Raw genomic sequence first — 27,192 nt, 5'->3', positions numbered from 1 at the left:
AATCCTCTAACCCTGCTGCTTCACACATTAATCGTCTAATCCTGCTTTTTCACACATTATCTCTTTTAAACTTGCTGTTTCACCCCACAACTCTTTCAGGACAACAGACCACTCTTTAGTCTCTGAAAAGTATTCAAATATTAAGATATTAAATTCTCTGAAATCAGTCTATAGAATACTTAATTAGAATATTATCACACTCATTTTGTGCCTTAGGGTTAGGCATTTTCCACATGTCTCAATTTTATTAACATGACTGATAAATGTGATATCACAAAACCACCGAAAACTGCCTTTCCAAGAAACAATAAGAGTACCCATCAATAGCACAAACTGAAAACTGATGCTCAGTCTAATCTTCACTATTTTCAATTTCTTTTCCACATGGACCAGTTCCTGACATAATCTGCACCCTTGTTAAAGGCAAATACCTGAGAGCAAATGTAATGCTATATTTGTTTTACATGAGTCCTGGTAAACTAGCTGCCCCGAAATCTGATTGTGCAATTGAGCTGTTAGTATCAGTACACAGCCATTCACCTGGAGTGCCTCAGCAATTCTGTGATTTCAGCTCTAAACATTGATTGAGTTTCTTTTCACCATCCAATTCAGTCACTCATAGAAATCAGCTTTCACATCAGAATTTATTACTAAAATATTCAGCAGATTGTAATAATGGAGCACAGAATTCATTGACAAATTTAAAGTTGTGTGTACCTCTGTGTATTGCTATTTGAGGCCATTGGTTAATCTAGCTCATCATGATGCTTGGGGAATTTGTGATTATTCTGAACTGAAAATTTACTGAAGCCACATAAGTATGTATCTGTTTCTAATCGAGAAAACTGTTCAGCATTAAGAATGTGCTTCATACAATAACCTATGAGTTGTGTCTAATAACCCTACTTAGTACATTAACATACCACATAAAATATCCACAATATCTCTGTTAAATCTACCGAAATACTATTTTAAAAGATAAAGCAAACAGGTTTAGAATGTCTTGCTTACCTTAGATCCCCGCTCATTAAAAATTATTTCAACGTCTAAAATTTTTCCAAATTGCTGAAAAAGAAACAAGAGAGACATTCGTTAGAATTATTATACTTAGATTAACCACATATAGACTTCAGAAACAATCTGAAAGCTGAAAGCTCTCTTGCCTCCTTACAAAGATATAGATATTTGTGATGCAGAACTTAGAACTGTTGGAAGGAATTGGAACACAACTGCATTTGCAATGAAGGTTTCCTCTTCCAAATTTAGTTACAGCACACAGTATTCAGTTAATTCTTCTTCATACAAGGATTATCTCTGTGACACAAATGTAACTTTCTCACAGAAGGTGCTGTGCAATTTGGCTAGTCGTAAATTTATCCCTAATAAAATGACATGAAATTATGTTTGAATTTTCAGGTTAAAACCATTGAAGCAAACACCACAAACAGATATAAAATGCAACCTTCAGCTTTGATGATCATTTTTGATTTTATTGGCCCCAACATTCTGATGGACAGTCGTTATTCAAGTGGAGATAGGAGTTACACTTCGGGACGATGTGGAACCCCCATTGCAGCAGACTCCAAAACAATTACTTGGGAAATCATTGGGCAATTCCACCAGACCTGGAACCCTCAAAGTCTCCATTTAAGTTAGAGAATTCAGGATTTCAGATCAAGTTAGGTCAATGTTTACTCGGGAAAAGCTAGATTATCAAATACCTCGTGTAACTATTCAACCAATACCATACTTAACTTTTACAGCCCCAGCTAAACCTCGTCCAGACTATTTACAGCCTCAGACCATGATCTGACATCACCAGTACCTGACATCTCTTCTATCGCTCCAGACCCACTTTCACCCCCTCTGGACTCTGCCCCTGCTCTCAGAAGGTAACCACCACTTCATTTGTTCTAGATACATACTCTATCTTCCTCCTGCTCTGATGCCCCTTTACCCACTACATACCTCTCTTCTCCCTCTCTCCTCCCATGGGTCCAGGCCGCCTTCCCCCTAGGATCCACCTCCCCATCAAACTCCAAAGAAAAAATGTGAATCTCTCTCCTTTTGTAAAATAGGAGGGATGGAGTGGTAATCTGCACTAGTTTGTTGGTCCTCATAAAATTTGGCCCGTTGTTAAGAATGCGAATCTACGTTTATGCCCTTACACCAAAGTAACAGTGAGGATTATTACACGAGATTTTTATTTGCACCAGAATTAAGAAGTTTAAATCCATGAAGTGAATATGTTCAAATATTTGCCTGGCTGTACACATTGTTTAAACTTGAGGAAGCACCAGAACATCACTGAAATTACTCACCCGATTGAAAAACAAATCACTAAAAGGTTCAGAGGAATATTTATTGCCCTAATTCACTGGCTTGTGGCCAAAAAATATTGAGCGATATTCAATCACCTTCAAAGAAGGAAAATCAGCTTCAAGCATATACGGGACATAACAGAAGGTAACCACCACTTCATTTGTTCTAGATACATACTCTATCTTCCTCCTGCTCCTTTACCCACTACATACCTCACTTCAGGAGTTGAAAGTTCATGAGTTAATGTTTACAATTGAAACACAACCAAAATATAATCACTTAGCAGCCTGATTTTCTGTCTATTATAATGTGGGTTTGGGTTTAAACTGCAACGCTATTCCAATAGCTGTCCAAGGAAAGTAACATAGAGTTGCAGCAAACTGCAAATAAGAAAATGATTTCACATTAGCAGAACAAATTTGATATTCATATATGTTTATGCCTAAAACACTTTTCTCCATGCAGACCTATAATTCATAAATCTACTACTTTACAAGCCTTTTTTTTGGTGAATATGCCTTATATTACACTGGGAAAGGAATGCACAAAAAAGAGATTCAACAATAAGAACAACAGGTAGAATGTGTACCTGAAATAATGAACTTGAGAGATGCAGATTTGAAGGAAATAATCTTCATATCTAATTGCAGCGATCATAGTGGTCTGCATGCCCTGAGTTTTGTTGTTCAGCACGTTGCAAAAAAATCGTGACTCGTGCTTATATTATAGTAAAATAAAATAATGTAAAATAGCAGGTATAGAGTTACACATTTATGTAAGCTAATTGCCCATTGGGGAAAATGTCTCAGGTGTGATAATCACAGTAAAGAAATGGCAAAGTTGGTGCCCCTTTGAGGGCTGATGATCTCAAAATAACTCTACTCTGACAGTCCTCCTTAAGGGCAAGCTGAGGATCCTGCTTCTGTGGGATCAGTTTAACCTAACAATCTAAGTAGCTTCAATTAAGTGTCAATACTGGACTGAGTGTTTATAGTCCCTGGGTAATTCTAATGTAAGGGTACAGAAGTTGAATTGGTCACAGTTTGAATTTATTTGGACACTATAGGTTTCATTTTGTGGCAATAACAGTGTCCTTAGCTCTCATGCAGTTTTAGGGTGAATCATACTGGATGCCATTTAATTAAGGCTTCAATCGGTATACAATGTTGGTTTTGTCATTAGCCATGTCACTTTTCAGTTCGATACTTCAGCTAATGCCCTCCCTTCACCTTGCATAGCTGATCACACATTCAGTTGCAATCAAGGATCCCACCAGCATTATTGAAAAAGACCATCAACTATGGGGGTGTGGGGTCCCCCATTGATAAATGTCTGACTTACCAATGCTTGCACTTATGAATGCGGTCCCATGTATGATTTTTAATTTTTAAATACCTGACATATGTATCTTTCCTGTACTTACAAATGGCTACTTGTCCTGCATTGTGCTTCGACAAGCGATAAATTGATTTGTGAGTGGACTCCAGAACAGAACGTTTTTGCAACCCAGGGCCTGCCTGTACCTACAACTCAATTGCTGGTTGATTTTTTTTCTGGATGTTGCTTTAATTCTATAAGTATTTGCTGCTTTGTCTATTTTTTTAATTAAATTTACCTACATTTACAGGAAGTGCTGAAATAGTGTATTCGGAGTTTTTGCTGACTTCAATGGTTCCACAAAAACCAGCTTCTCCCAGACATGGGCACACCCTAGGATACCACATGGCATGGAGAATGAAGAATTAACAGGGACCAGCTTTTGGAGGAGCAGAAGGAAGAGACTGGGCCGCTAACATATCCATTTTCAGGCCAAGTTTGTCATGGAGAACTCATATTAATGTCAGTAATTACAATCCAAATTCCTCATTCATTGAAAGCCCCACACTTTCCCTTCCCTTTATTACTAACCATGGTGCCATTTTGAATATATTGTAAAACTAACAGCTAACTCAAAAACATTCCAAACCAAATTCATCAATAATAACTTTGTAGCACCAATAAATTACCCTTATGTGTTCCCTTTAGCGGCTGTCACAGTGTAACTTTGCCTGTGTTAGTTCTTCTGTATGGTGTTACACCAGTGAGTACAGCATGTTTGGTGCAATGCTTTTGACTTAGAGTGCAAGAGACTTCAGATGGTCTTGCAAAGAACGACCTGTAATAGCTGCAGGCTAGGCAGCCCACCTGTAACTCTACCACTTCTGCAAGATGGCAGGAGACTCATCTAGTCAGCTAACAGGCAATGGAACCCTGGTGGAGTGCCAATAATACAATGGTGAAAGAAAGGAAAATTTGTTAGTGTGTTACACTGTCTGTTTTGGCTGTTGTAGCTGAATAGCTGGCAATGCATGCGATCTTTTGAGATGCGGATATAAGGTTGATAGTTGTACTATGTACAAGACCGTATGTTGGAGCATACATCAGGAATGAGGCCCGATTCACAAAGCTGTTGGTTGGTGAGTGACGGGAGCTGGTGAATGCACTAATTTCCTAGGCTAGTGGTGCATTGACTGATCTTGATAACGAACTAAATCCTTGTGGCACTGGATTCCTGGCATTGAATTTTATAGTTATTTGCTTCCACTGCCTCTGGTGGATCTCCTGGCTGCTTTTGGATACAGGGTAGCTCTCCTCCTTTGCATCTTCTCCACCAATGTGCCCAGAAAGTCTTCTGCACTCTCCCATGTTGTGTCATTGTTCGGTCTTTCCTAGGTCAGACTCTGATCATAAAGACCTCCAGTTCCAGCTGCAATGCATTTCTCCTTCAATAGAGGAGGGCTAGTTTGAACCAGTAGAAGCTGATTTTAACCAGTGATCGCCTTTGACACTATCGGTTCTCTGCTCAGGCATCCAATCAAACAATGGAATGGTTAGCACCAGCTGGACACTGAAACACAGTTAAGTGCACTGCCTGCATTTTGGGATGGGGTTAATTGTGCCCTGTTTCACAAGGTCTATCTAATTTCACACCGGTTGCCTTTTGAATAAGAGATATTTCTGAATCTAGCCTTCCTTCGGCAATTCTGCACCCAGCCTTCGTATTCCTTTGTTTGTACCTACCAATGGTTAAAAATTGATTCCGTTATTCTGCAATGTCCCTACATATTACATTTTGGAGAAAAAAACCCAAATACATAATAATAATCTGCAGTCAAGATTTCTAGCATGGTGTCTTATCCAGGTATTCTCATTAAACAAACATTAACACGGTCATATGTGAACATTTCCATGAATATTGATTGAAACCACAATTTATTTTGTTATATCCTTAGCATTTATACCTAATGACTGAATTTTTTTATCTGTAAATTAATTTTCAGTGCATGTATTTTATCCACATTTTATAGCTTCCAAAGCTGTTCCTGTGTTTTTAGGTTAATTTCCCATTATATTGCATTAAGTTTAAGCTAAGGTAAGAGTGTTTAATATTTCATCATGAATAAATCTTGAAAGTACAGCAGAAATATTCCCACTTAGAATTCGTGAGTGAATTTTCATTACAGAATACTTGTTTAGTTTTCTAACTCCAAACACCTTCATCAGATTCTCCACAAATGACTTTCTGCAAATGATTAATTCTGATTAGAAAACAAATTAGGGAACGGAACAGAGCCACAAGATTGTATCTGTAATTTGTAATATTCTGATAGCGAACAGAATTCTCCTGTTTTCTATTGGGGTTTTCACACTGTTCAAATTGTTATTTAAGGCTTACAGGATTCAATAACTATTTCTGATAAGTGAATACAATTTTGGCAGGTAAACGGTTGCTCTCTAAACAGCCATGGCATCCAGTTCTACTGTTGTACTCAATTCTATTTACTCTTTTTATCATTTCATTTGATAAGATGCAAGATTGCTCCAAAACTGCAAATAAAGATTCCTGTGGCTGTGTTATGAAATTGCGTGGTTGAAGCTAGATTTGTCCAATTATTGATTTATTAGGGACTGACTGTGGCTAAAAATTGCTATGCAAAAATTGTGTTGCGTTAATTTATCAGACATAAAACAGATGCAATTTAATAGTGGATGATCGATGTCCAATTTTCCCAAGCATTGACCCCGCTGCTAAATTCAGTGGACCAGTTTTTCAGAAACCTCAAGCCTAATGCCTTCCAAAGGACCCGTTTCACAAATTGTCCATCAGAGGACTGGGGCAGCTTGGCCCTGCTCCATTTATGGTTTCCTCACAGGGTTGTGTGATTTTGGAATTCTGCCTCAGAAGGCGATGGAGGTGGGGCCATTGAAAACTTTCAAAGGGGAGGAAGCCTGATTCTCCTTAGGTAAGGGAGTCAAAATTAATTGGGAGTAGGTGGGAAGGTGGAGATTGAAATACAAACAGATCAGCAATTATCTTACTGAGTGGTGCTCCAGGCTTGAGGGGTCAAACAGTCTGCTTCTGTCCCTACTTCATATGTTCGTACGTACTGCAGTCACCTACTGCAGCAAATCCCTTCACCATCCTCTCCCTCGTGCAGCCTGCTATGCCCCAACATCCAACATTCATCCATCTCCATATCACACAACCTCTTGGATTCACCAAGAAGGCATGTGACTGTAACCCGGTTTTTTTTCTATTGGGAGAGGTGCCTGTGAGGGAACAGACAATGCTTGTAGTTCAACCAAAATCTACAGATGAGGCCCAATGCTGATACTCAGGCTTCTATGGCACCCATTCCAGGCACAAAAATGGTGGCATACTTTGGTATTGTCATTGGTGCAGAGAATCAGTTGAGAAAATCTGACACATTTATTGATATTGCATTGGATGTAATGCCAGGTTTTATAGATCTCAGTCGTGAGCCAGAAAAGGGGCATTCAATTTTTTCAAAAATCATTCAAAATGAATTTTCATTAGTTCATTAATATGTTCCAATAATAATTTATGTTGATAATTCCTCTTACACATTTTTGCAAGGGCAATTTCTCATGCAAAAGAAATGGTAACAGGAGGATTAATACATGAAGAGGAACAATTGTGCACAAAATGTGTCCAAATACACAAGATCTTGAATAAGATATTGCGATTCCTCCATCAAACAATCCAAGTTATAGTCATCTTTGAGCAATACAAAGGAAATGGATCTCTGTAAACATAAAATGCATTGATCCAATTTGAAGGACTCGGAATGAGCAGAGGAGGTTTCTTTTGTTGAATCCATTTGTCTTTGTTCTTTGTAATATCAATAACTTTCCTCTCTTGCCTTTTAGTATTATTTTTGAGGGCATCATTTTTTTCTTACAATTACCGCATTGTGTTTCAAATCTTAATGAACCCTCAGGGACAAGTTGAGATACACATTACAATCTTGCTCCCTTTTCTGACAGGATATAATAGAGGCTTTTTATCATAAAGGGCTAATTAATACAAAACTCTCATTTTAATTGCTGTTAAAAAGTCCATGAATTCTATTTTCTACTGGAGAAATAGTGGATTCAAAGTGCTTAGTTGACACATCAAACATTGAAGAGAGTTGACAGATGCAGAGACATTCTTAACACCACTTTTTAAACAATTGCTAGCATCAAAACCAACTTGCAGACCATTTAAGCAAGATATTTAACATTAACAAAAACTGGACCACTTAAAACATCCATGTTAACTAGAAAGGAATGCTTCCTGAGTATGAGGTTGGCATGGCCATTTTATTAAAGCTCAATCTTTTCAGATCCATTGCAGGCCGAGCACCCACAGATCTATTTTATCTGAGTGTAAATTAGTATCATCGTAGCCAATGTGACTGCTAGGTTTTACATTGAGATTATATTAGATTCCCTACTGTGTGGAAACAGGCCATTTTGCCCAACAGGTCCACACCGACCCTCTGAAGAGTAACCCATCCAGACCCATTTCCCTCTGATTAATGCACCTAATGCTATGGGCAATTTAGCACGACCAATTCACCTGACCTGCTCATCTTTGGACTGTTGGTGTTTGGACTGTTGAATCCAGGTCCCTGATGCTGCGAGGCAGCAGTGCTAACCACTGAGCCACCATGCTGCCCCATTTATAATGTAGCTTTAACACAGAGGGTACTATTAAGTGCAAGGAAGCAGGGACTGGGTTATGGGGTGGAGTGGGGTAAATTCTCATCTATATTGTCTGAGTTTAAAGTATCACTTGTGTAGAATCTAAAAGAAAAGATCAGGCAAATAGTATCATCAAAAACCTTGAGGGACAGCATTTTTCCTTCTATTATGCAGCTATAAAGATGCAAAACTAGCTGGACTCGAAATGTTGACTCCACACATGACAGCTGAAGCATCCTGATTCCTGACCCCCATAACCACGGACTTGCCTGAGTGGTGCAGTAAAATTGAAAAAAAAACACCAGCTCAATAAGATAAACAATACTCTCAAAAATTCCTTTCTCGTCCACTCAGTCCAAGGATTACCTGGATCCATGTGTTAATTGTAATGATTTTTGCCACATTTTGGGAACTGGTTTAGCTCCCGCTTGAAGACATCAAAGAGTCAGTAGCCATTCTAGCAGACAGCAACACAATCAGGTGGCTCACTGCTCCAACAATCTGATATCAAGTCCATGTACACTTGCAAGAATATATCCCACTTATACCTCTGTTGAGTTCATCTAAAGAGCTGAAGACCTTGCCTATCTTTGTGACAGTTGTGAAATATCTGTTTTTAACTTCACTGCTTTCGTATTTATCAACCAAACTTAAAATCTGGCAGTAAATGCCATTGTCAGATCTTTAAAGAAATTAAACATGTGACTTATATGAGGCAGAGGAAATTAGGTTGATCTTCTGAGGTTGGAGTTGAGCTTCTGTTGGTTATATATGGACAGTTTCTACTGCAGTGAGCCCATGTTGTGTAAAATCTTCATTGCTTAAAGGTGTCACTGGCTGTAAAGAATGTTTCATTCTCTGACACGAATATCTGACTTTAATGAGACCCACAAACCGACACAGAATGCCATTAATATATTGAATCAGTGCACACTGTCTTCCTGGGAAGTACCTTTTTTGAACTGATTCCTGCATTTTAACAACCAATCTACATCTATATGACCTTCTTAAAATAGCAGAGATGTGAAACAGACAGATCACAGTAAAAAAAATAACATTTTCAAATGAACCAGTTGTCAAATAACGTACAACAGGAGAATTTAAATTAATTTATTGCTGTTAATTGTGTAATGTTGTCAAGCAATGCACGTGTGTATGCATTGTATATTCGTTACTTAAATCTGTCACTGTGTCTTTTTAATGGTAGATACATATTAAACTTGTCAAAATGAAACTGCTAATATAAGCAGTACAGCGTCACTACTGATGGGAGGAGGTAATTACAGCTTATGTTTATATAAAAGCAAAGTTGCCATTGTCCTGTTGGATCACTGGACTGCTCTCCCATCAGAGGGAGAGAACTGTTGGTGGTTTAACCTGAAAATCACCACACCTCAGGGAAAGAGAGGGATTGAGAAGGACAGTCCTTCATGGTAATCTCAGCCAGTACAGGAATTGAACCCATACTATAGTCAGTCAATTGAGCTAACCAACCTCTTATGTTTACGTAGACTAGTGTTGAAGGAACATAGGAAAAGGAGTAGGTATATTGGCTTCTTGAGCCTGTTCTCCCATCCAGTGAGATAACAATGGTCTGTGACTACAGCCCATACTCTTGGCTTTAATATCTTTGGTTAATAAAAATGTAGGAACCTCAGAAATTTATGTGGCATCAGTTCAGTGGAAATTATATCAGCAGCACTGTTTTAGATACATGCACTGATATTAGTTGAAAATGCCCTCTGTGCATTCCCATGGCAGTGCAGATTTCCTTGATATTTACAATCAGTTGATCACTATAGAAGTAAAGCACTTTCAACATTCAGAGAACATTGTGTTTAATCTTGCCACTACACCAACAAATGAACTAAGGATCAAACTAAACAGCTTTGAGCTCACAAGTCCAATGATGGTGTCTATTAATCATTTATAGTTACCGATCAGAAATGCTATTAGCCACATCTGGATTCCACATTAACCACATGTGGCTATTAGAAGGACACTGACACATCCAATTTCTATTATAAATCTAGATAGGAATTGGTAATATAAACAGTATATGACTGAAAGAGACTGAATTAGATGATTGCATGCTGGTTCAAATTCCTCTTTCTCTACCCTCACTTCACCTGAAAAGAATGTTGGAAGTATAATGTCAGTCGATCACATGACCATAAACATGTATCTCTCCATTTAATGTGCAGCCATAATATTTTGTCAAGCATTTCATTACCTTATGACTCTTAACAATTCACTTTATCTGAGATGGGAACATTTTGATTGCCACATGGAGCTGCATACCTGTAAAGTTAACCATTATTCATTGTAGGCAGCCAGTTAAGGGTTGCTTACATGCAATGATAATGTGAAAATTACAGAGGGATTTCCCTGCTGTCTTCCACAGTCATCGTGATAACCCTCCTGGGGGACTGAAGAACTCTTCCCTGGGTCTCAATGAGGCTTCCACCTGTCAAGAGGCACAGTGGTTTTGTGGTTACCACTGCTGCCTCACAGTGCCAGGGATGCAAGTTTGATTCCAGCCTCAGGCAACTGTCTGTATGCACATGCTCCCTGTATCTGCATGGGTTTCCTCTGGGTGCTCCAGTTTCCTCTTACAGTCCAAAGATGTGCAGATTAGGTAAATTGGTCATGCTAGTGTCAGGGATGTATAGGTTAGGTGCACTAGCCAGGGGTAATTGTAGAGTATTAGGATAGGGGGAATGGGTCAAGGTGGGATACTCTTTGGAGGGTTGGTATGGACTTGTTGGGCCGAATGGCCTGCTTCCACACTGTAGGGATTCTATGAACATGATGTTCAGTGCACCACAAATGCAGGGAACAGCACCAATCTCTGTACATAGCCTTCTTTGATCTCACAAAGGCTTTCAACTCTGTCAACTGTGAGGGATTGTGCAATATCCTCCTCAAATTCAGCTGCCCACAGTAATCTGTCACCATACTCTGCCTGATTTGTGATGACATGCAAGTCATGATCCTCACCAGTGGATCCATCATAGACTGAATACGAGTGCAACCTGGGGTCAAGCGAGGCTCTGTCATTGCACCAACACCTTCTCCATTTTCCACTTCTCAACAATCCAGCACATCCCCATGAGGTTCCCTGCCAGAGAGGAGTTAACCTATAAAATGTGTGGGAAGCTGCTTAACTTTCACCTCTTGACCAGAACCAAGACCACCCCAACTTCTATCATTGAGCTGCAGTACACAGACAATGCCTGCATGTGTAAACTCTCAGAGGCCGAGCTACAAACCATCATCTATATAATCACTGAGGTGTATGAAAGAATGGGCCTCAGTTTAAAAAGCTGGAAAACAAGATTCTCTACCATCCACTCCTGCTACACAATACTGTCCTGACATCAAAGTCCACAGTGATCTTCTCAACAACATGGGTCATGGGTCATTTCTCATATCATGGGAGGCTCCTCTCACTGTGAGCAGTCATTGTCGCTGAAATCCAACATTGCCTCCAGTGTGCCAGTGCAGCTTTCAGATGTCTGAGAAACAGTGTTCAAAATCCATCACTTCGAACACAGCACCATGTTCCTGGTCTACAGTGGAGCCATGGTCTCCACCCTCAGAAAGATGGATCATGGACTGCTTGTACCTTAAACCCCTGGAAGGTATTGCTGGTGGTGCCTTCGCAAAATCCACTGACAGAACAGGCATAACAATGTGAGGGTCCTCTTCCAGATCAATATCCCCAGCATTGAGCATGCAATCAGCAGGCCACATTTCTCACATGTCCGACACAAGACTTCCTAAACAGGTGCTCTATTCCAAACTCTGCAATGGTAAGTGATCAATAGAAGGACAGAGGAAATGCTACAAGGATACCCTCACTAAACAAATGGAACATTTCCACCAAAACATGGGAATTGTTTGGCCTAGAACATGCAAACTGGATAAGGTGCATCCTCGACAGCACCAACCACTTTGAGTATCACCAGGTGGGGCATGTGGAGATCAAACACAAGCAATAAAAAGAGCATGCAGAATCCAAAGCATCCCATCCACTTGCCTCATCAACCATCTCCTGCCCTACCAATGACAGAGTCTGCAGCTCCAGGAGTGCTGAACCCAACCCTCATGGTGCAGAAACAAGTCATCCTCAAGCCTGAGGGGATGTCATGTGATAACCTAGTCTCTTCCAACAAGCAACCTTACCAAGACCAAAATGGACTGAAGACTGGACCTTGTATTTTAAGGTCCTCTGGGCAATAAATGCTGGCCCAGCCAGTGACACCCTCATCCTGTGAATGAATTAAAGAAATGAACTTGCTGAGAAATTTTATTACCAAAAATTGTTAAGATCTAAACACACTTCATGAATGTGGGGTGGAATCAGATACCCTCAGAATTTCCAGAATGCAGTTGAGAAAGTATTCGTATTGGACTGATTTGCAGGGCAAGAGGAGATGTGGGGGGGGGGGGGGGCACATTGGAGTGAACACAGATACACCACTCTGACTGCCTCTTTCAGGGTTTTCAGTGTCTACGATTTTTATCTGCTTTCTCCCTATTCTCTAACCTCACTAGCTAAACACCAAATCTGGTTGTGTGCAAGACCAGATGACTTGCTCTCTGGCCTTTGTCAGTTTTGCTGTGAATCAGTTATTAGGAGGTGTGAAAGGGTGGGATGAGTTTTCCATTTCACTTTTGTGGAAGTCTATTATCTCCACTCGATATTTCACTCGGACTATCTGGCTAATATCTAATATTCATCTGTCGAGGAGATCGCTGGTGTAAAATTCATGCCTTGTTACTTCATGGCACCACATGTGTTCCTCCACTGTCTTGTTTCATAGTAAGAGTTGTTGAATTATGGAATAGACTGCAGTCTTGTGCAATGAAACTAGATTTTGTTGACACTTGCAAAAGATTCCTTATTCAATATGAACTGGGGAGAAATGGGCTTGCTGAGAAAGAAGTTAAAAAGGAGTTTTATTTGAAACAAAGACTGTCTTCTTGGGCTCTCACAATTTCTGATCCAAAAGGGAGACAGGAAATCCTCCGCACTACTATGAGTTGACAAGTAGAGAATATAGGGGAAAAAAGGGCTTATTTTATGTACTCTACATTTCTTATAGGATCTTAGCACCTCCTTCTACACTATCCTTTTTGGTTTTAGGTTGTGCCTCTTGTTACCAAATCATTTATCCATATAAATAATAGTTCACTCTTTACACTTTAAACCTTTTTGAATAATTTTATTAGCTTTCTCTCAATCATTACTACTGTAGTCGACATAGTTGTATTCTTCAAGTTACTCATAATTCTATCCTTTCATTCCTGGTATTATCTGCCTTTCAAATGAAAAACTAAACTGCCCTTTTGAGTGGAGGTAAAATACCTGACAGCACTATTGAAGAGGAGTAAACTGCATTTGCTAGTTGGAGCATATCCCAGAAGGGAAAACATCCCTTCAGCATCCATGTTATTGCATCCCTTCAGGATTCGATGTGTTTCAATAAGATCACTTCTCATCCTTCTAAATTCCAATGGATACAGATCCAACCTTTCCTCACAAGGTAACTGATTCTTCTCAGGTATCAGTTGAGTGAACTTCTCTGGGTTGCATTTACTTTCTTAAAAAAGGAGACCAAAACTCTAGACAGTATGCCAGATGTTGCTTCTACACAATTGTAGCAAAATACATTTTCTTTTATGGAGAGAGAAACAGTTAACATTGGGTGAAAATGGGCCCTCTCGGCTGACAGCACAGAAAACAAGACATAAACAAGAGAAACCTATGGAGTGGGGGTTGGTGGGAGAGGGAGAAGTATGTTAGGAAAATTGAGGACAGACATCATGGGATCAGTGTCTGAAGTTGTGGAATTCAATACTAAATCAGCGAGGCTGTGTAAAATGCCTAACTGGAAATGAGGTGTTGTTCCTCAAGTTTGCACCATGGAACATTACAGCAGGCCCATGGAATTCACTCTTCCATAACATCATTTATAACATTTTACATCTCTATTTCTCTTTCACATCAATTAGCAACTCTTTGTCTTCTCCACTGGGCGTCCACATCATCTATTCATCTAACTCCTCCTCTGTCTATCTCAAAGGTGTAAAAGCCACCATTTTCAACTCCTTCTCAATTCTGAAGAAGAATCATATTGATCTCAAATTGTTTCTCTCTTGTTAGATGCTGCCAGATCTGCTGAGTTTTGTCAAGACTGGCAATGAGTTCTACTTGCACCAAATTATGCTAACATTTTTCAACTGAGCCTACAGTCAAAGCAATCCATCAGAGAGTTCAAACTCTTACTGACACCTACAGCTTGTTTTATTTGACATCGACAGCAATTTACAAACTTCAGATCACGACGCACCTATTCTTGAGGGTTTACATCTCCTCTGTCAATTCCTCATGTCCATTCTCTGTGTTAAGGTCCTTTCAACAGCCAATATGGTGTCTGTTTCCACTCTTAATTTATTTTGCACAGGTTATGCCTTTTTCCCATTCCCTATTGGCAAAAAAGTTTCATTTGAGAGTGGGTTGTGATTTTCAAATCTGCATCCTGCTGCTGTTTTTATAGGACTGGGAAGTTGGGAAGACTCCAAAAAAGATTCACACTAAAGTACTGATGGAGGTTTTTTAAATTCTGAAGGTGGCTGTGGATAAAAAATGGATGGGGAGATGTTATCTTTATCACTGGTCAGTCCAGAACAAGATAGCTACTTTCAGATCAAATGATGTATTTAGACTGGTGAGAATGTGGAAACTGCTTGGATATGGAGTTGTTTGAAACTGATAGCACTAATGCATTTAAGGGAAGACAATGCATAAATGAAAGAGAATGGATAAGAGGAATATAGAGATAAGGTGGGAAGATTAAGAGGAAATGTGTATGGAGCATTAATGCATCCAGTTGTGCTGCAGTTTCATTTTAATTTTATGCTAATTAATCACTATACCCTGATCTCACACCTTCAGTGGTCCTGGCTATACTCCATATTACATCTGCTGTTCTGAGTAAACTCGGCACCTTCTTTTATTTCTCCAGGATGCTCAGTGGTGCCAATAAACAGGGGGCACCAGGATCGGTCTGTACAAGTCACCCATTCTCACATTCCTCCCTTTATTCCTGCAGCTCCACTAAGAAAGCAAATGGTATCAGAGGTGGGAAGACAAAGAACAGAGAAATGGCCACCTTCTGCGGACTTTATGCTAATGAGAGCAAAGGCAACGATAACAAAGGAGCTGAAAAATGATGAATTAGCTCTCAAGTCCTGCACTGTGCTTCTCCACCGAAACCTCAGCTCCAACTCACCTTCTTGCCTGATTTACTTCATGGCTATGCACTCAAGTCAGTTACTTTCACCCAAGATAATTAGGTAGGACTTGATTCATAGAGCACGAGGAGTTGGAAGTACTGACAATGTGCCACCTTCTCAATAAAGGACAGCTTGTCTATATGTTTTGAGGCATAAGGATTTAGAATTCTTATACTTGCCTGAAAAGAAAGATACTTTAATAACATAAAATCTCTGCGTGGGCTCTGAGCTTAGTCACTGAGGCTGCGCAAGAAGTGACAAATAAGATTCTCGTGTTTAAGGCTCTCACTTGTGTCAACATGAGGAATGATTTGTCTTTGTTGCAAGCACCAATAGAGCGTGTTGCATCTTCTGTGGAATGTAAAGGGTTTGACCCCATCAGAGCTGGCAAGAAGCAGTGCGCAGGAAGGATTGGGAGGAAAAAGAAACAATGCTGTAAAAATTATTTCCAGCTATAGAAATCCTGTATGAAATGTTCTGTGTGTTTTAGCTTCAGAAGGTTCTCACTTACGCCAGCTTCAGCTGATATTTGAAGCTGCTGCACTGTTCTTGGCTTGGGCTACCCTGACTGCTTTGTTGGAAAAATAAGAGACACTCAGAGCTGCTCATTTGAATCACTTTGGACCCCGTAGGAAGGTAGTAGGATGGAGCAAAATGCACAAGGAAATATGGTGAGGCAGATCCTAGGGAGCCGGAGTTCAGGTTTGCATCATTCATGCCCCACTTTCCTGGCACACAAATTTACTTTTCTTGATTATGCATTAAAATAACGCTGAGAAATTCATGAAAATTGTCCCTCAGATTTTGCAGTGAACGCTGCTTTGGGGTAGCTGACACGCTATAAGAGCAAGGGTCTCTGAAAAGTGATAACATCTCCAGAGAACATTTCACAGGGAAGCATTTGGAAATATGAAATCAAAGGCAGTCCTTTTGCTTGGTCGAAGGGTTGCAGTGACATTGAACCACCTATTTTGTTTTTCCTGTATGTCCCTCTGAAAGTTCCTAGGAATGTTTATCCATGTTTCTTCCAGAGTTTTTCTGCATCAGGCATCATTCTAAGCTAACAGAACAATCTGGTCCTAATCCATTGGTGAGATCACTGAACAAAAGCTAACAGCAGCCCCATTGACTCGCTGTTCAACATTTCCTTGCTATCTGTGAGGAAATGTAATGGTTGCACTCTGCACTTAGCCACAATGGCATGGTGTGGGTTAGAAATGGATTACCTGCAGAATCAATAACATGAACCAGTGTGCCATCACATGATGGCACAGTTTACATTCATGTTCTGCAGCACTGTGTGTCATGGAGTTACTCAGTTACCAGTTAACTTAAATGAATATGTTTAATATACTATTATTTAACTGAAACTGAAGTGTGCATTCATTTCCTGATAAGCACTTTCCAATAAATAAAGCAATACCATATATAGAAATTTTAAATCAATAACCCTATGCATTTTACATGACTGTAATGTTCAATTATATTACAACGACATATTAAACTGATGCATCAAACTATGACACTGCTTCCATAGTCCATGGAACAGACCATAAGAAAGAAAAGGATTAACAAGGATTCCGTGAAATGAAGGTATAAGGTTTGATTTTGCAATCATGGATGCACTGGTTACTGCCAAAGAATCTGAAATAATTTACAGCATAGAAAGAGGCCATTCAGCTCATCAGGTTCATGCAGGCTCCCCAAATCAATCCAGTCAATCCCACTCCCCGGTTGGCCCCTGTAGCCCTGCAAGTTTGTTTCTTCACGCACCCATCCAATTTCCTTTTTAACTCATTGATTGTTTCTGCATTCACCAACCTCACAGGCAATAAATTCCAGGTCACTAGCACTTGCTATGCAAAAATATTTTTCCTCACTTTTGCCCTTCAACTCTCGTCCAAAATCTTAAATATGTGCCCCCTCGACCTTGTGATGATATAACTACAATTGTGATTGCTGCAGGGAGGCTGGACCACACCCCATTTAGCAATCTCTGGACAATTCATTGATGACTGTGTGTGTGTCAAGATGAAAGTCAAGTGACTGCCAATCACAAAACCCCCTCTGTCAGAACTGATTTGAACTAATATTGCCTGTGCTTAAACTGTACAACACCATTTTTATGAATAAGGTTCAAACCTAAATAGCCATCATACATAAACCTTCAGATACTTCAGCGAAGGCAGGGTCAGTCATGGGAGGGGGAAAGTTTAGTTTTCCCTCTGCACATAAATTAAAAAGCCAAGAAAATTCAGCATAGACACATGCAAATACTACTTTCCCACAGGTTCTGGGGCAAACTGTGTGCATGATAGATGGAGCAGATTAATGTTGTCTTTGAATGTTGCAAAGCTTTTGGGCCATGTAAACAGTCAATAAAAGTGGTCTCTACTGTATTCATGCACATTCTTTGTCTATGCAAGGTTGTTGATCCTGGAGGCGTCCAGTTCCATTTCAGTGGGACATCGTGATGTCTTCACTGACACTTCTGAAAATGAGGATTAATGCCACTACAGTGCTACAGGAAGACCTTTTTTGAAAATGCATATCATGTGGCAAATTCAAGGAAACTCAGTTGCAGAACATGTTCTCTCATGAATGTTCTGGAAGAGAGCACAGAATCCTTAACCAGCTAGTTAATGACTGCTGGACTGGAAAGACTAAGAGTTCATTTTGTCTTTATATCATGATGCAAACTAGTGATAATAAACAAAGTCTGTCACAATCCTTCCTCTGTTTTTACTTTCAAAGACTTTGAATGCTTGTTGAAGAACAGCTAGTAGGATCTGAAACAATTATTGCTAGAAGGGTACAGGTGCAGATCCATGTTTACTTGTTCCTCATTATGTCATTAGAAGGGATTGTGTTAACAGTGAGCTGGATTGCTCTTTTTTTAAAAAAAACTTTGTGCTGCAGGGGTAGATCACATTTCAAATACAAGTTTTATTTTCTTATATTTAAGGCATCTTATTCAAGTGCTGAAGAGTCTGAAAATGATAGTGAGTTTAATGATATTTGGTTTAAGGCATGAATGTTTCTGGATTAATTTATTCAGATCTTGCTAAGCTGCTGGATCACATTGGCTGCTACTTAACAAAGCAATTGATTATTTTATGACAAATCATATCAAAGCTGGAAATATGTAGCAGTTGTTACTGAAATCTAAGGCACTGTTTATATTTCTCTGATATAATTGTACCACTAACTGACAGCTTCCTCTTGCAGGTTACTACAACAATGAATATGATTTATCGTATTCCATATATTTAATCCTATGTAGTATTTTCACTTAATAGCATTTTCATACAGGCTAGTAAAATATTTATTTTACAACAATAATTATACTACTGTCAAAATAAGTGTGTTGCTGGGAAAGCACAGGAGGTCAGGCAGCAATCGAGGAGCAGGAGAATCGACGTTTCAGGCATCAGCCCATAAGAAGGACTTATGCCTGAAACATCGATTCTCCTGCTCCTTGGATGCTGCCTGAACTGGAGTGCTTTCCCAGCAACACACTCTCGACTCTGATCTCCAGATCTGCAGTCCTCACTTTCTCCAACTGTAGAAATAAGTCAATTTGAAATCACGCTGGAGCAAGTGTTTCTGGAAGTTAGAAATGTGTTACAAGAATATTGATCTAGCCAGGACATAAAGTCTTTCAGGCTCAAATTCTGCAGATTAATTTATTCAATGAACACAGTCAGCTCCTAAAAACATCAAGTATGCACAGACATATAAAGGGCAATTCTATCTGAACAACTCACTCGAAATCTGATAGGCAGAATGCTTATTTCATATTCTGCTCAATTTTACTTCGTTTGAAGTCAGAGGATCGTGATATTGGATGGGATATAAATCCAGTGTTTCACTCAATCCCACCGGGATCCTGGCAGATTAGGTTAAAATTGCCCCCAAATTTATTCAGTTATGTTGCCTAATCAGTTCTGCGCAATGTGATGCACTATGGATTTGTTAGCTTAGGCATGTTCAATGGCTACCAACACTGGCATGGCTGATAGAAGGAATAGACTTTTATGGGCTGCAAGTTATTTTTTTAAAAAGAGTAAAGTCAGCAGCAAATGCAATGGCAGCTGTTGCTTCTATTATTGTCTATATAAAAATATTTGAAAGACTATTTCTCTTTGGTTGAAATATGATTTTTAAGAAATATACCCTGCATTTACAGATTTCATTTTCATCTCTCTCACAAACATCTCAACATTCTTCCAATACAATACTTGGAAGTGCACTGACTGCTGTTAGAAAGTACAGGACACATTAATATTAAAATTGAATCAGGTATATTAGCACCAGCAGGACATACTTTGATATGATTTGTTCCATCATCATCTTACTTGTAAATAGGTTAAAAAAAGGTTTACCAAATACTGTTTTATGAATATACTTTCCCATTAAATAATAAAGTGCATCCCTCTCGGCATCAACTTTGTCATTTAAAGCCATATCTACGCAGGCTATAAACATAACAGGACGTTCTTTGCTTTTGTAATTGAACCATTATAATTCTGCATACTTGCTTTCTTATTCAGATTGTGGGAAGAAAGTTTGGAAAAATAGTACAAATGTTTTTGTTTTTTTAAGATAGGACTTGGATACTTACAACTGTTATGAGGATAAGTTTTTCCTACCCAGTTACCGGATGCAGAAAAAGACCAATGATAGCCCCCCAGTGAAGTACATACACTTTGTAATGGGAAGTATGAAACATTGGACATAATTGAATTTTATCTTTTCATTTACCAAGGTAATGAAAATTCATTAACCTGAAAAGTGATGCTTATTTCTATTTATTTGAGTTATCTATGCAAATGTACAGATTAATTATGGGCAAGTGTGGACATTTATACTTTTCAAACGAAGTTCTCCACATGAGAATGTACAAATGATTTGGGAGTTGAGGGTGGGAATCAGTTCAGCTCGGTTGGCTGAACAGCTGGTTTGTGATGCAGAGTGACACCAACAGCTAAGGTTCAATTCCCATGCTGCATGAGATTTTCATCAAGGACTTCCCTTCTTAACCTTACCCTGACCTGACTTTCAGGTTAAACCACCCACCAGTCATTTCTCTGTGATGACAGAGAGTAGCCATATGGTCTGGTAAGACCATGGTGGCTTTACCTTTATGTACTTGACATTCTTACAGGACTCTGCCATGTAAGCTCAGTGGTTAGCATTGCTGCCTCACAGTGCTAGGGACCCGGATTCAATTCCAGCCTCGGACAACTGTCCATGTGAAGCTTCCACATCCTCCCCTTGTTTTCCTGGATTTCCTCCAGGTGCTCCGGTTTCCTCCCACAGTTCAAAGGTGTGCAGGTTAGGTGAATTGGCCAAGCTAAATTTCCCATAGTGTTCAGGGATGTGTAGGTGCATTAGTCAGGGGAAATGTAGAGTAATAGTGTCTGGGTGGACTTATTGGGCCAAATGGACTGTTTCCACACTGTAGGGATTCTATGGTTCTATGATTCTAACAATTCAGAGTCCAGGGGAAGGATTTTCCTAACAAGATTTCCTGTTTCTTGCACCATATCATGGCCATTGAATTTTCTGGTGTCTCTTCTGATGAACAGAAGATCACTTGCTCAAGCATCGGTGGTAATTTGGAATTGAGTGGAATAATGATATGATACCATTTCCCATCAACGCCACATCAGAAATGCTGGTTTTCATGATTGTCCATACATACCAGGTGACCTGCATTGTCGGGTGGTGGAAATGTTGAAGTCACTTTACTTGACAACCTTAAGGCAGAAAGAGTCATGTAACGTGATTTCCATCATTATTGGAGTTTCAGTTTATAAACTGAAACAAATCTATGATCACATTTTGGGATGTCACTTTGCAATTTAAGCTGCTTTAGGTTTAAGAAACAAACAAGCATACTTGCTAACAGAAGTTTCCCAAAACAGAGGTGTTAACTGCACTCAAATCCTACTTTGCCACATAAAGCAAACACTAGAAATGCTTTAAGGATCAGTGCCAGATAATGTGAGAGAATAGGTCACAATTCCACCAGTAACCACACAGAAAGTAAAATCCAGACCAAAACTTTCAATGATGGACAAGATAGATGCTTTCTCTTTCTATTGGATTCTGTCTGCCAAAACGTTCTTCAACAATCGACAAAAACTGAAAATCCATGAAAGATCATTTTTACTTTGATAAGTAATAACTATAATGTGACTGCTGAACAATTTTAAACATCCAATCAAAACGTAGTTGGCCATTTTTTTTTTGTGATTCCTTTAATAAAAACTGGAAATTAACAAGTGGACAGAAAAGCAGCCAATCATGATGCATGATAAAGCTGCTTTACTGCACCTTAAGAATCTAAATTACCACTTAACTGTAGAATGTGTAAGTAAGTTTAATTTTGTAGTTATGGCTCTGCATTCACGTCATAAAATCAGATTTAATGATGATATGCAGCTGATATTCAATAGTACACTTTTGAAAATATATTTAACAGCGAGAACTTTTATAAAGTGTTAAAAAAAACTTGGTGAATCTACCAATATTACTAGGAAGTATTAACTAAGGACAAATCTGGAAATGATAGTTTTGTATATTATAATTTTAAATAAGCTGTGATGAAAGTGAAACAACCAAAATAAAAGTGCTGGTGAAATTTGACAGGTCTGGTAGCACATGTGGAGAGAAAACAGGGTTAATATTTCAAGTCCTGTGACCATTCTTCCAAACTGACAGTAGCTAGAAAAAGGTGGTGATGATGGTCGGCAGAGGGAAGGAGGGGGGATTGGTAGGAAGGAGTGAGAGGATCGGTGAGGAGCCCAAGGAGAGAGATAAAAGGGATTAGTATCACATCCACTCCCTACACCATGGATGCTCAGTAGCAGCAGCATATACTATCTACAAGATGCATTGCAGAAATTCATCAAAGATCCATAGAGAGCTCCTTCCAATCCCAGGAGCTCATCCATCTAGAAAGACAAATGTAGCAGTTACATGGGAACATCGCCACCTGCAAGATCACCTCCAAGCCACTCACCATCCTGACTTGGAAATATATCACAATGTCTTTAGTATCACTGGGTCAAACACCTGGAGCTCCCTCCCAAACTGCCTACACCAAATGGACTACAGCAATTCAAAAAGGGAATTTGAAGGTGGCAATAAATGATAGCTGAGCCAGCAAAGCCCATGTCCTATGAAAGAATAAAACAAAACCCCATCTGATAGCAATTCCCAAGGTACAGGATATTATTTGCTCTCAGTATGTAGTCAACCTTTAGTAGCAATTCCATTTCAATATAAAACATCCTCGGCAGGCAAAGCCACAAAATAATGTATATCATGGATGGCTTGTTCATTCTGAGGAAATTGTAACTTAGCTCTTTGAAGGCAAAGGCAGGAAAAATGGCTGGCCGCTTGGGAAAATGTGCGACATTATGTTACCATGTCTGGTGACAGAGTCTTCCTACTACAGCAATAACGCAGAGGCATGCAAGGTTAAACAGAATCTTCCTCAAGAAAACATGCAGTCCACTCTGGAAGTCGGTCTTGCCACATGCCTCATAAAAGGTCAGAGAAATGATAATGGTGCAATGTATGATCACAGTGCTCCCAAGTCAGCCAATATTTAAATGTGTACTTCAATGACCAGCAGGTGTAAACAGAGGAAAACAATAAGGACAATGCACACAGTAGATGGTAGTTGCATCCAGAAAATGCAGCCGGGGAGAACTACATGTGAAAGGCTTTATTATCCAATCTTCTAGTCTCATTGATCTTCACAATTTGCCATTATTATTTCACAGACAGATTTTCAAGAACTGAACTGGTAGTTGCTATTTTCTGGTTTTCTTTTTAAATGTGTTTCATATTCTTTCCAATAAAATAATGACAAAACAATAACAATATACAATGGTATAGGGAGGAATGTCATACAAACCAGTCAAGGATTTGTCTGTTTTACTGTCACTATAATAATATAATGTTTGCATACTCAAGCTCATCACAGTCAACTTACTTTTCTCATATTTTCACTGCTTTCTTTTATGAACCTCCACACATCCCTTCCCTGTGGGTCCCACTTCCAGGTGCTTATTAACTGGGGGGCTCACTCTGCTAAAAAAAACCCTGCAGCATGGAATTAATAAAACTATATATCTTTACTGCAAGATCCTTTAACTGCACAGGTGACAGACACTGATGTACACGATTCAGTATTTTGAGATGCAGCCCTTGGTACATCAGAACTGCTACTGACAAGAGAGACAACTAGCTGTTAACAATTCTCTCCATGCTTCAAGTTATGTCCTTGGGGAGGCTCCCAATTTTTCTAAGACTGGGATGCCTGCATCCCAAGAATGAATTTTGTTTTAAACTTGAGGGGTCATCTTATTAGAAGGCAGAATAGAAAATCTGAATTTGAAGGCTATGTTTATTAGTGAGATTAGGACAGGGGCCATTGGTTCAAACTAGTCACTTCTAATTTTAATTTTAACATATCAGGAACTTCTTTCTCACACAGTGAATGATTGGCATTTGGAACAGGTTTATCTCTAAAGCGAGGAACTCAAAAATTCTAGATGCATTTAAGAAACAATCGGAGTTTGCAATAGGGAAAGGGCTGGAGAAACTTTATGGTGCATCTGGGCGCAAGAACAAATAATCTTCCTCATTCCTTAATTACCTTGTGATATGCCCTTTGGGCATTGTATAGTTAAGACATGAATTATTCAGCAATTGTGCACAACTAGTGTGCACGGACATATTAATGCATGATTAACTGGCTGCAGAACATTTGGATTGCATAGTCATCTGCAGACCTCTTTAATTTCCTCATTCTACAGCTTTTAAATCAGTTTCTCAAATTCATTGAACAAGTCTGTTCTTGCGTATTGTTGCTGCTATCTCCTGGGCAAGTACTATTTCTTGTCCTCCAATTGTAAACCAATTTTCCCTACAACAATGAGAACAATAGGGAATTAACATACGGCAAATGGACAGTTTTAAAATTCAGACATTTCTCACTTTCAACAAAGATTTTAGTAATACATAGTTATTATGGGGAAGTTTATCATGGTTGTTTTATGACAGAATTTAGTATATTCAAATCTGTTAATTCCAAACCACCAGAAGGGAATTTGAATTAAATAATTCAAAAGGTAGAATTTAATACAAGACAATTGAATTACAAGGTAATGTATAGCATGGTAACATAGTGGTTGTGTTACCTATTGTCCAGTTGAAATGGAGTTAAAATCCAACACAGGTAACTTCAGTTAATTGAATAAAATCTAAAATAAAAAGCCAGTTTCAGTAATGGTGACCATGAAACTACTGGATTGTCATAAAAACCCTTCTGGCCTGCTATTATCCTTTAGGGAAGGACATCCTTATCCACTCTGGCTTCTATGTCATTCCAAACTAACTGCAATTTTTTACTGCTAATTGACCTCTGAAGTGGTGAAGCAAGCCATTCAGTTGTATCAAGCCACCATAAACAGTACAGCAAAAATGGTTGCACCAGCCAAGTTTCATCTGGGCATTAGACACTACAAAGACATCTCCCAGCCCAACCAACCTGAAAAGTCTTCCTCAATTTACTTTGGCCTTCTGGCCAAATTGGGAGAGTTGACCCACAGAGGAGTCAATAACAGTTTGGCACAGTCATTTTTGCTAATTCATACCTTACAGCCAACATCCCAGACTCCTCAATACCATCCCTGGATAAGAATTATCCCACCATCAGGACAGACTCAGTCCAGTGAGTCATCATTCTGTTGATTTGAGCATTGAGAAGTAGCACTCGCCAGATTGGGTAACCAAAATAGTGATTGTTTGCTGTGCTCTCCATAACCTAACTCTACTATGGGAGCGAGAACCTAAAACAGGGGGAGAAGGATCAGCCATTTGTCTCCTCAGATGAGTGAGAAGGGAAGTCTGACTGAGCCAATGCTAATGAAACTGCTGAAAATGCCAGGGCAACCATGATCAAGGTGGACAAGCCCAAGATCCTGACAGTGGTTAGATTTGAGGGAGGAAGACTTTGCATGAACAAAAGTGGATAATTAGAGCTATGACTCAATGTTGGCACAGAAGCATTCCTGCCCACAAGTGCATGCTAGCTTAATGCCTTGAAAATGTTACAATTACTAGCAAACAAATGTTTTAAAAGTTTATGATATTAAGTTCAATACAGTGCATGTCCAAAGAGATTTCAATATTCAGGTACACAGATCTATAGAATGTCACAAACAGGTGCAGAGAATAATGGAGAAAGCTAATGGAATAAAAGCCCTTATCTAGAGAACTGGAGTGTAAGTATGCAGAAGCTATGCTGCAGTTTTACAAAAAACCTTGGTGAGATCCCACTTAGAGTACTGTGAGCAGATCTGGGCACCATTTCTTAAGAAGGAAATATTAGACTTGGAGGGAGTACAATGTAGATTTACAAGAACAACATTGGGATTTTAGAGGTTAGGTTATGAGGACAGATTATTAAAAAAATCTAGAATTTAGAAAGTTAAGGGGTAATCTGATCAAAATTTTCAAGGTATTAACAGGAAAATACAGGGTAGATAAAGATAACCTATTTCCACCTAGTTGGAGAACCGAGAACATGGAAGCATAGACGGAAAGTTAGGGCCAGATGGTTCACGAGGGATGGTTGGAAGCATGTCTACACACAAAGGGTAGTAGAGGTTTGAAACTCTCTTCCACAAATGGCAGTAGATGCTAAGCAAGTTGTGAATTTCAAATCTGAGATTGATACATTTTTTTTAAACAAAGTTCTTAAGGGATTTTGGCCAAAAGGCAGCTAAATGTAGTTAGGCCACAGATCAGCCTTGATTTCAATGAAAGGCAGAATAGGCTCGAGGGGCTGAATGGCTGACTCCTGTTCCTATGTTCTTTTTTATCCTCTTGGAACCAATACCTCCTGTTCGGCTTTCTGGAGCATCGGTATAGAGTTATGCAGGATTACATTGGGTCTGCGCTTCTATCATTCAAATCTCAGTTTGCAAGGGACACTCGTCTATTAACTTTTGACACTCAAAGATCTAGCTTTTTCCCAGAGGGTGACAGAGAATGACCACCCCAGTCTTGTTTTCATTGGTCCAAATAAGAAGCATATGAGCATGTATGATTATCAGTGTTCTGCAAGATAGTTGACAAGGAAACATAAATAGCGGCTTAACAGATTGTAAAAAACAAACCACAGGACTGTCTTGGAAAGTGATATTTTTGTCTTAAGAGTTAGGTTGGGCAGAAGCTAGATGGCAAGCCACCCAATGTGATTTCAAATTATGTTTATTTTCTTTCCTACACTTAAATGTAAGGTCTAGGGTGTGTTGCTGAACAAGGAGACCTTGGAGTGCAGGTTCATAGCTCCTTAAAAGTGGAGTCGCAGGTAGATAGGATAGTGAAGAAGGCGTTTGGTATGCTTTCCTTTATCGGTCAGAGTACAGAGTTCAAGTGTTGGGAGGTCATTTTGTGGCTGTACAGGACATTGGTTAGGCCACTGTTGGAATATTGCGTGCAATTCTG

The 27,192-nt window shown here is 39.3% G+C and overlaps 1 protein-coding gene across 15 annotated transcripts in view; it reads right to left on the bottom strand.

Annotated features, from left to right (window-relative positions):
- The window catches only part of rbfox3a (RNA binding fox-1 homolog 3a), a 1,786,123-nt gene that overhangs the window by 380,788 nt on the left and 1,378,143 nt on the right, over window positions 1–27,192 (bottom strand). For all 15 annotated transcript variants that reach the window (XR_006315228.1, XM_043714674.1, XM_043714673.1 and 12 more), the window contains one exon: window positions 1,012–1,065. Coding sequence is in view for 14 of the 15 variants with exons in the window: in XM_043714674.1 (XP_043570609.1) it covers window positions 1,012–1,065 (54 nt within the window). In the remaining variant the exon portion in view is untranslated. The remainder of the gene's footprint in view (window positions 1–1,011; window positions 1,066–27,192) is intronic.

This window comes from Chiloscyllium plagiosum, chromosome 24 (assembly GCF_004010195.1).
Source record: "Chiloscyllium plagiosum isolate BGI_BamShark_2017 chromosome 24, ASM401019v2, whole genome shotgun sequence".
Lineage (NCBI taxonomy): Eukaryota > Metazoa > Chordata > Chondrichthyes > Orectolobiformes > Hemiscylliidae > Chiloscyllium > Chiloscyllium plagiosum.
Note: the sequence above shows the minus strand (reverse complement) of the source record. Positions and strands in the feature narration are given on the sequence as shown.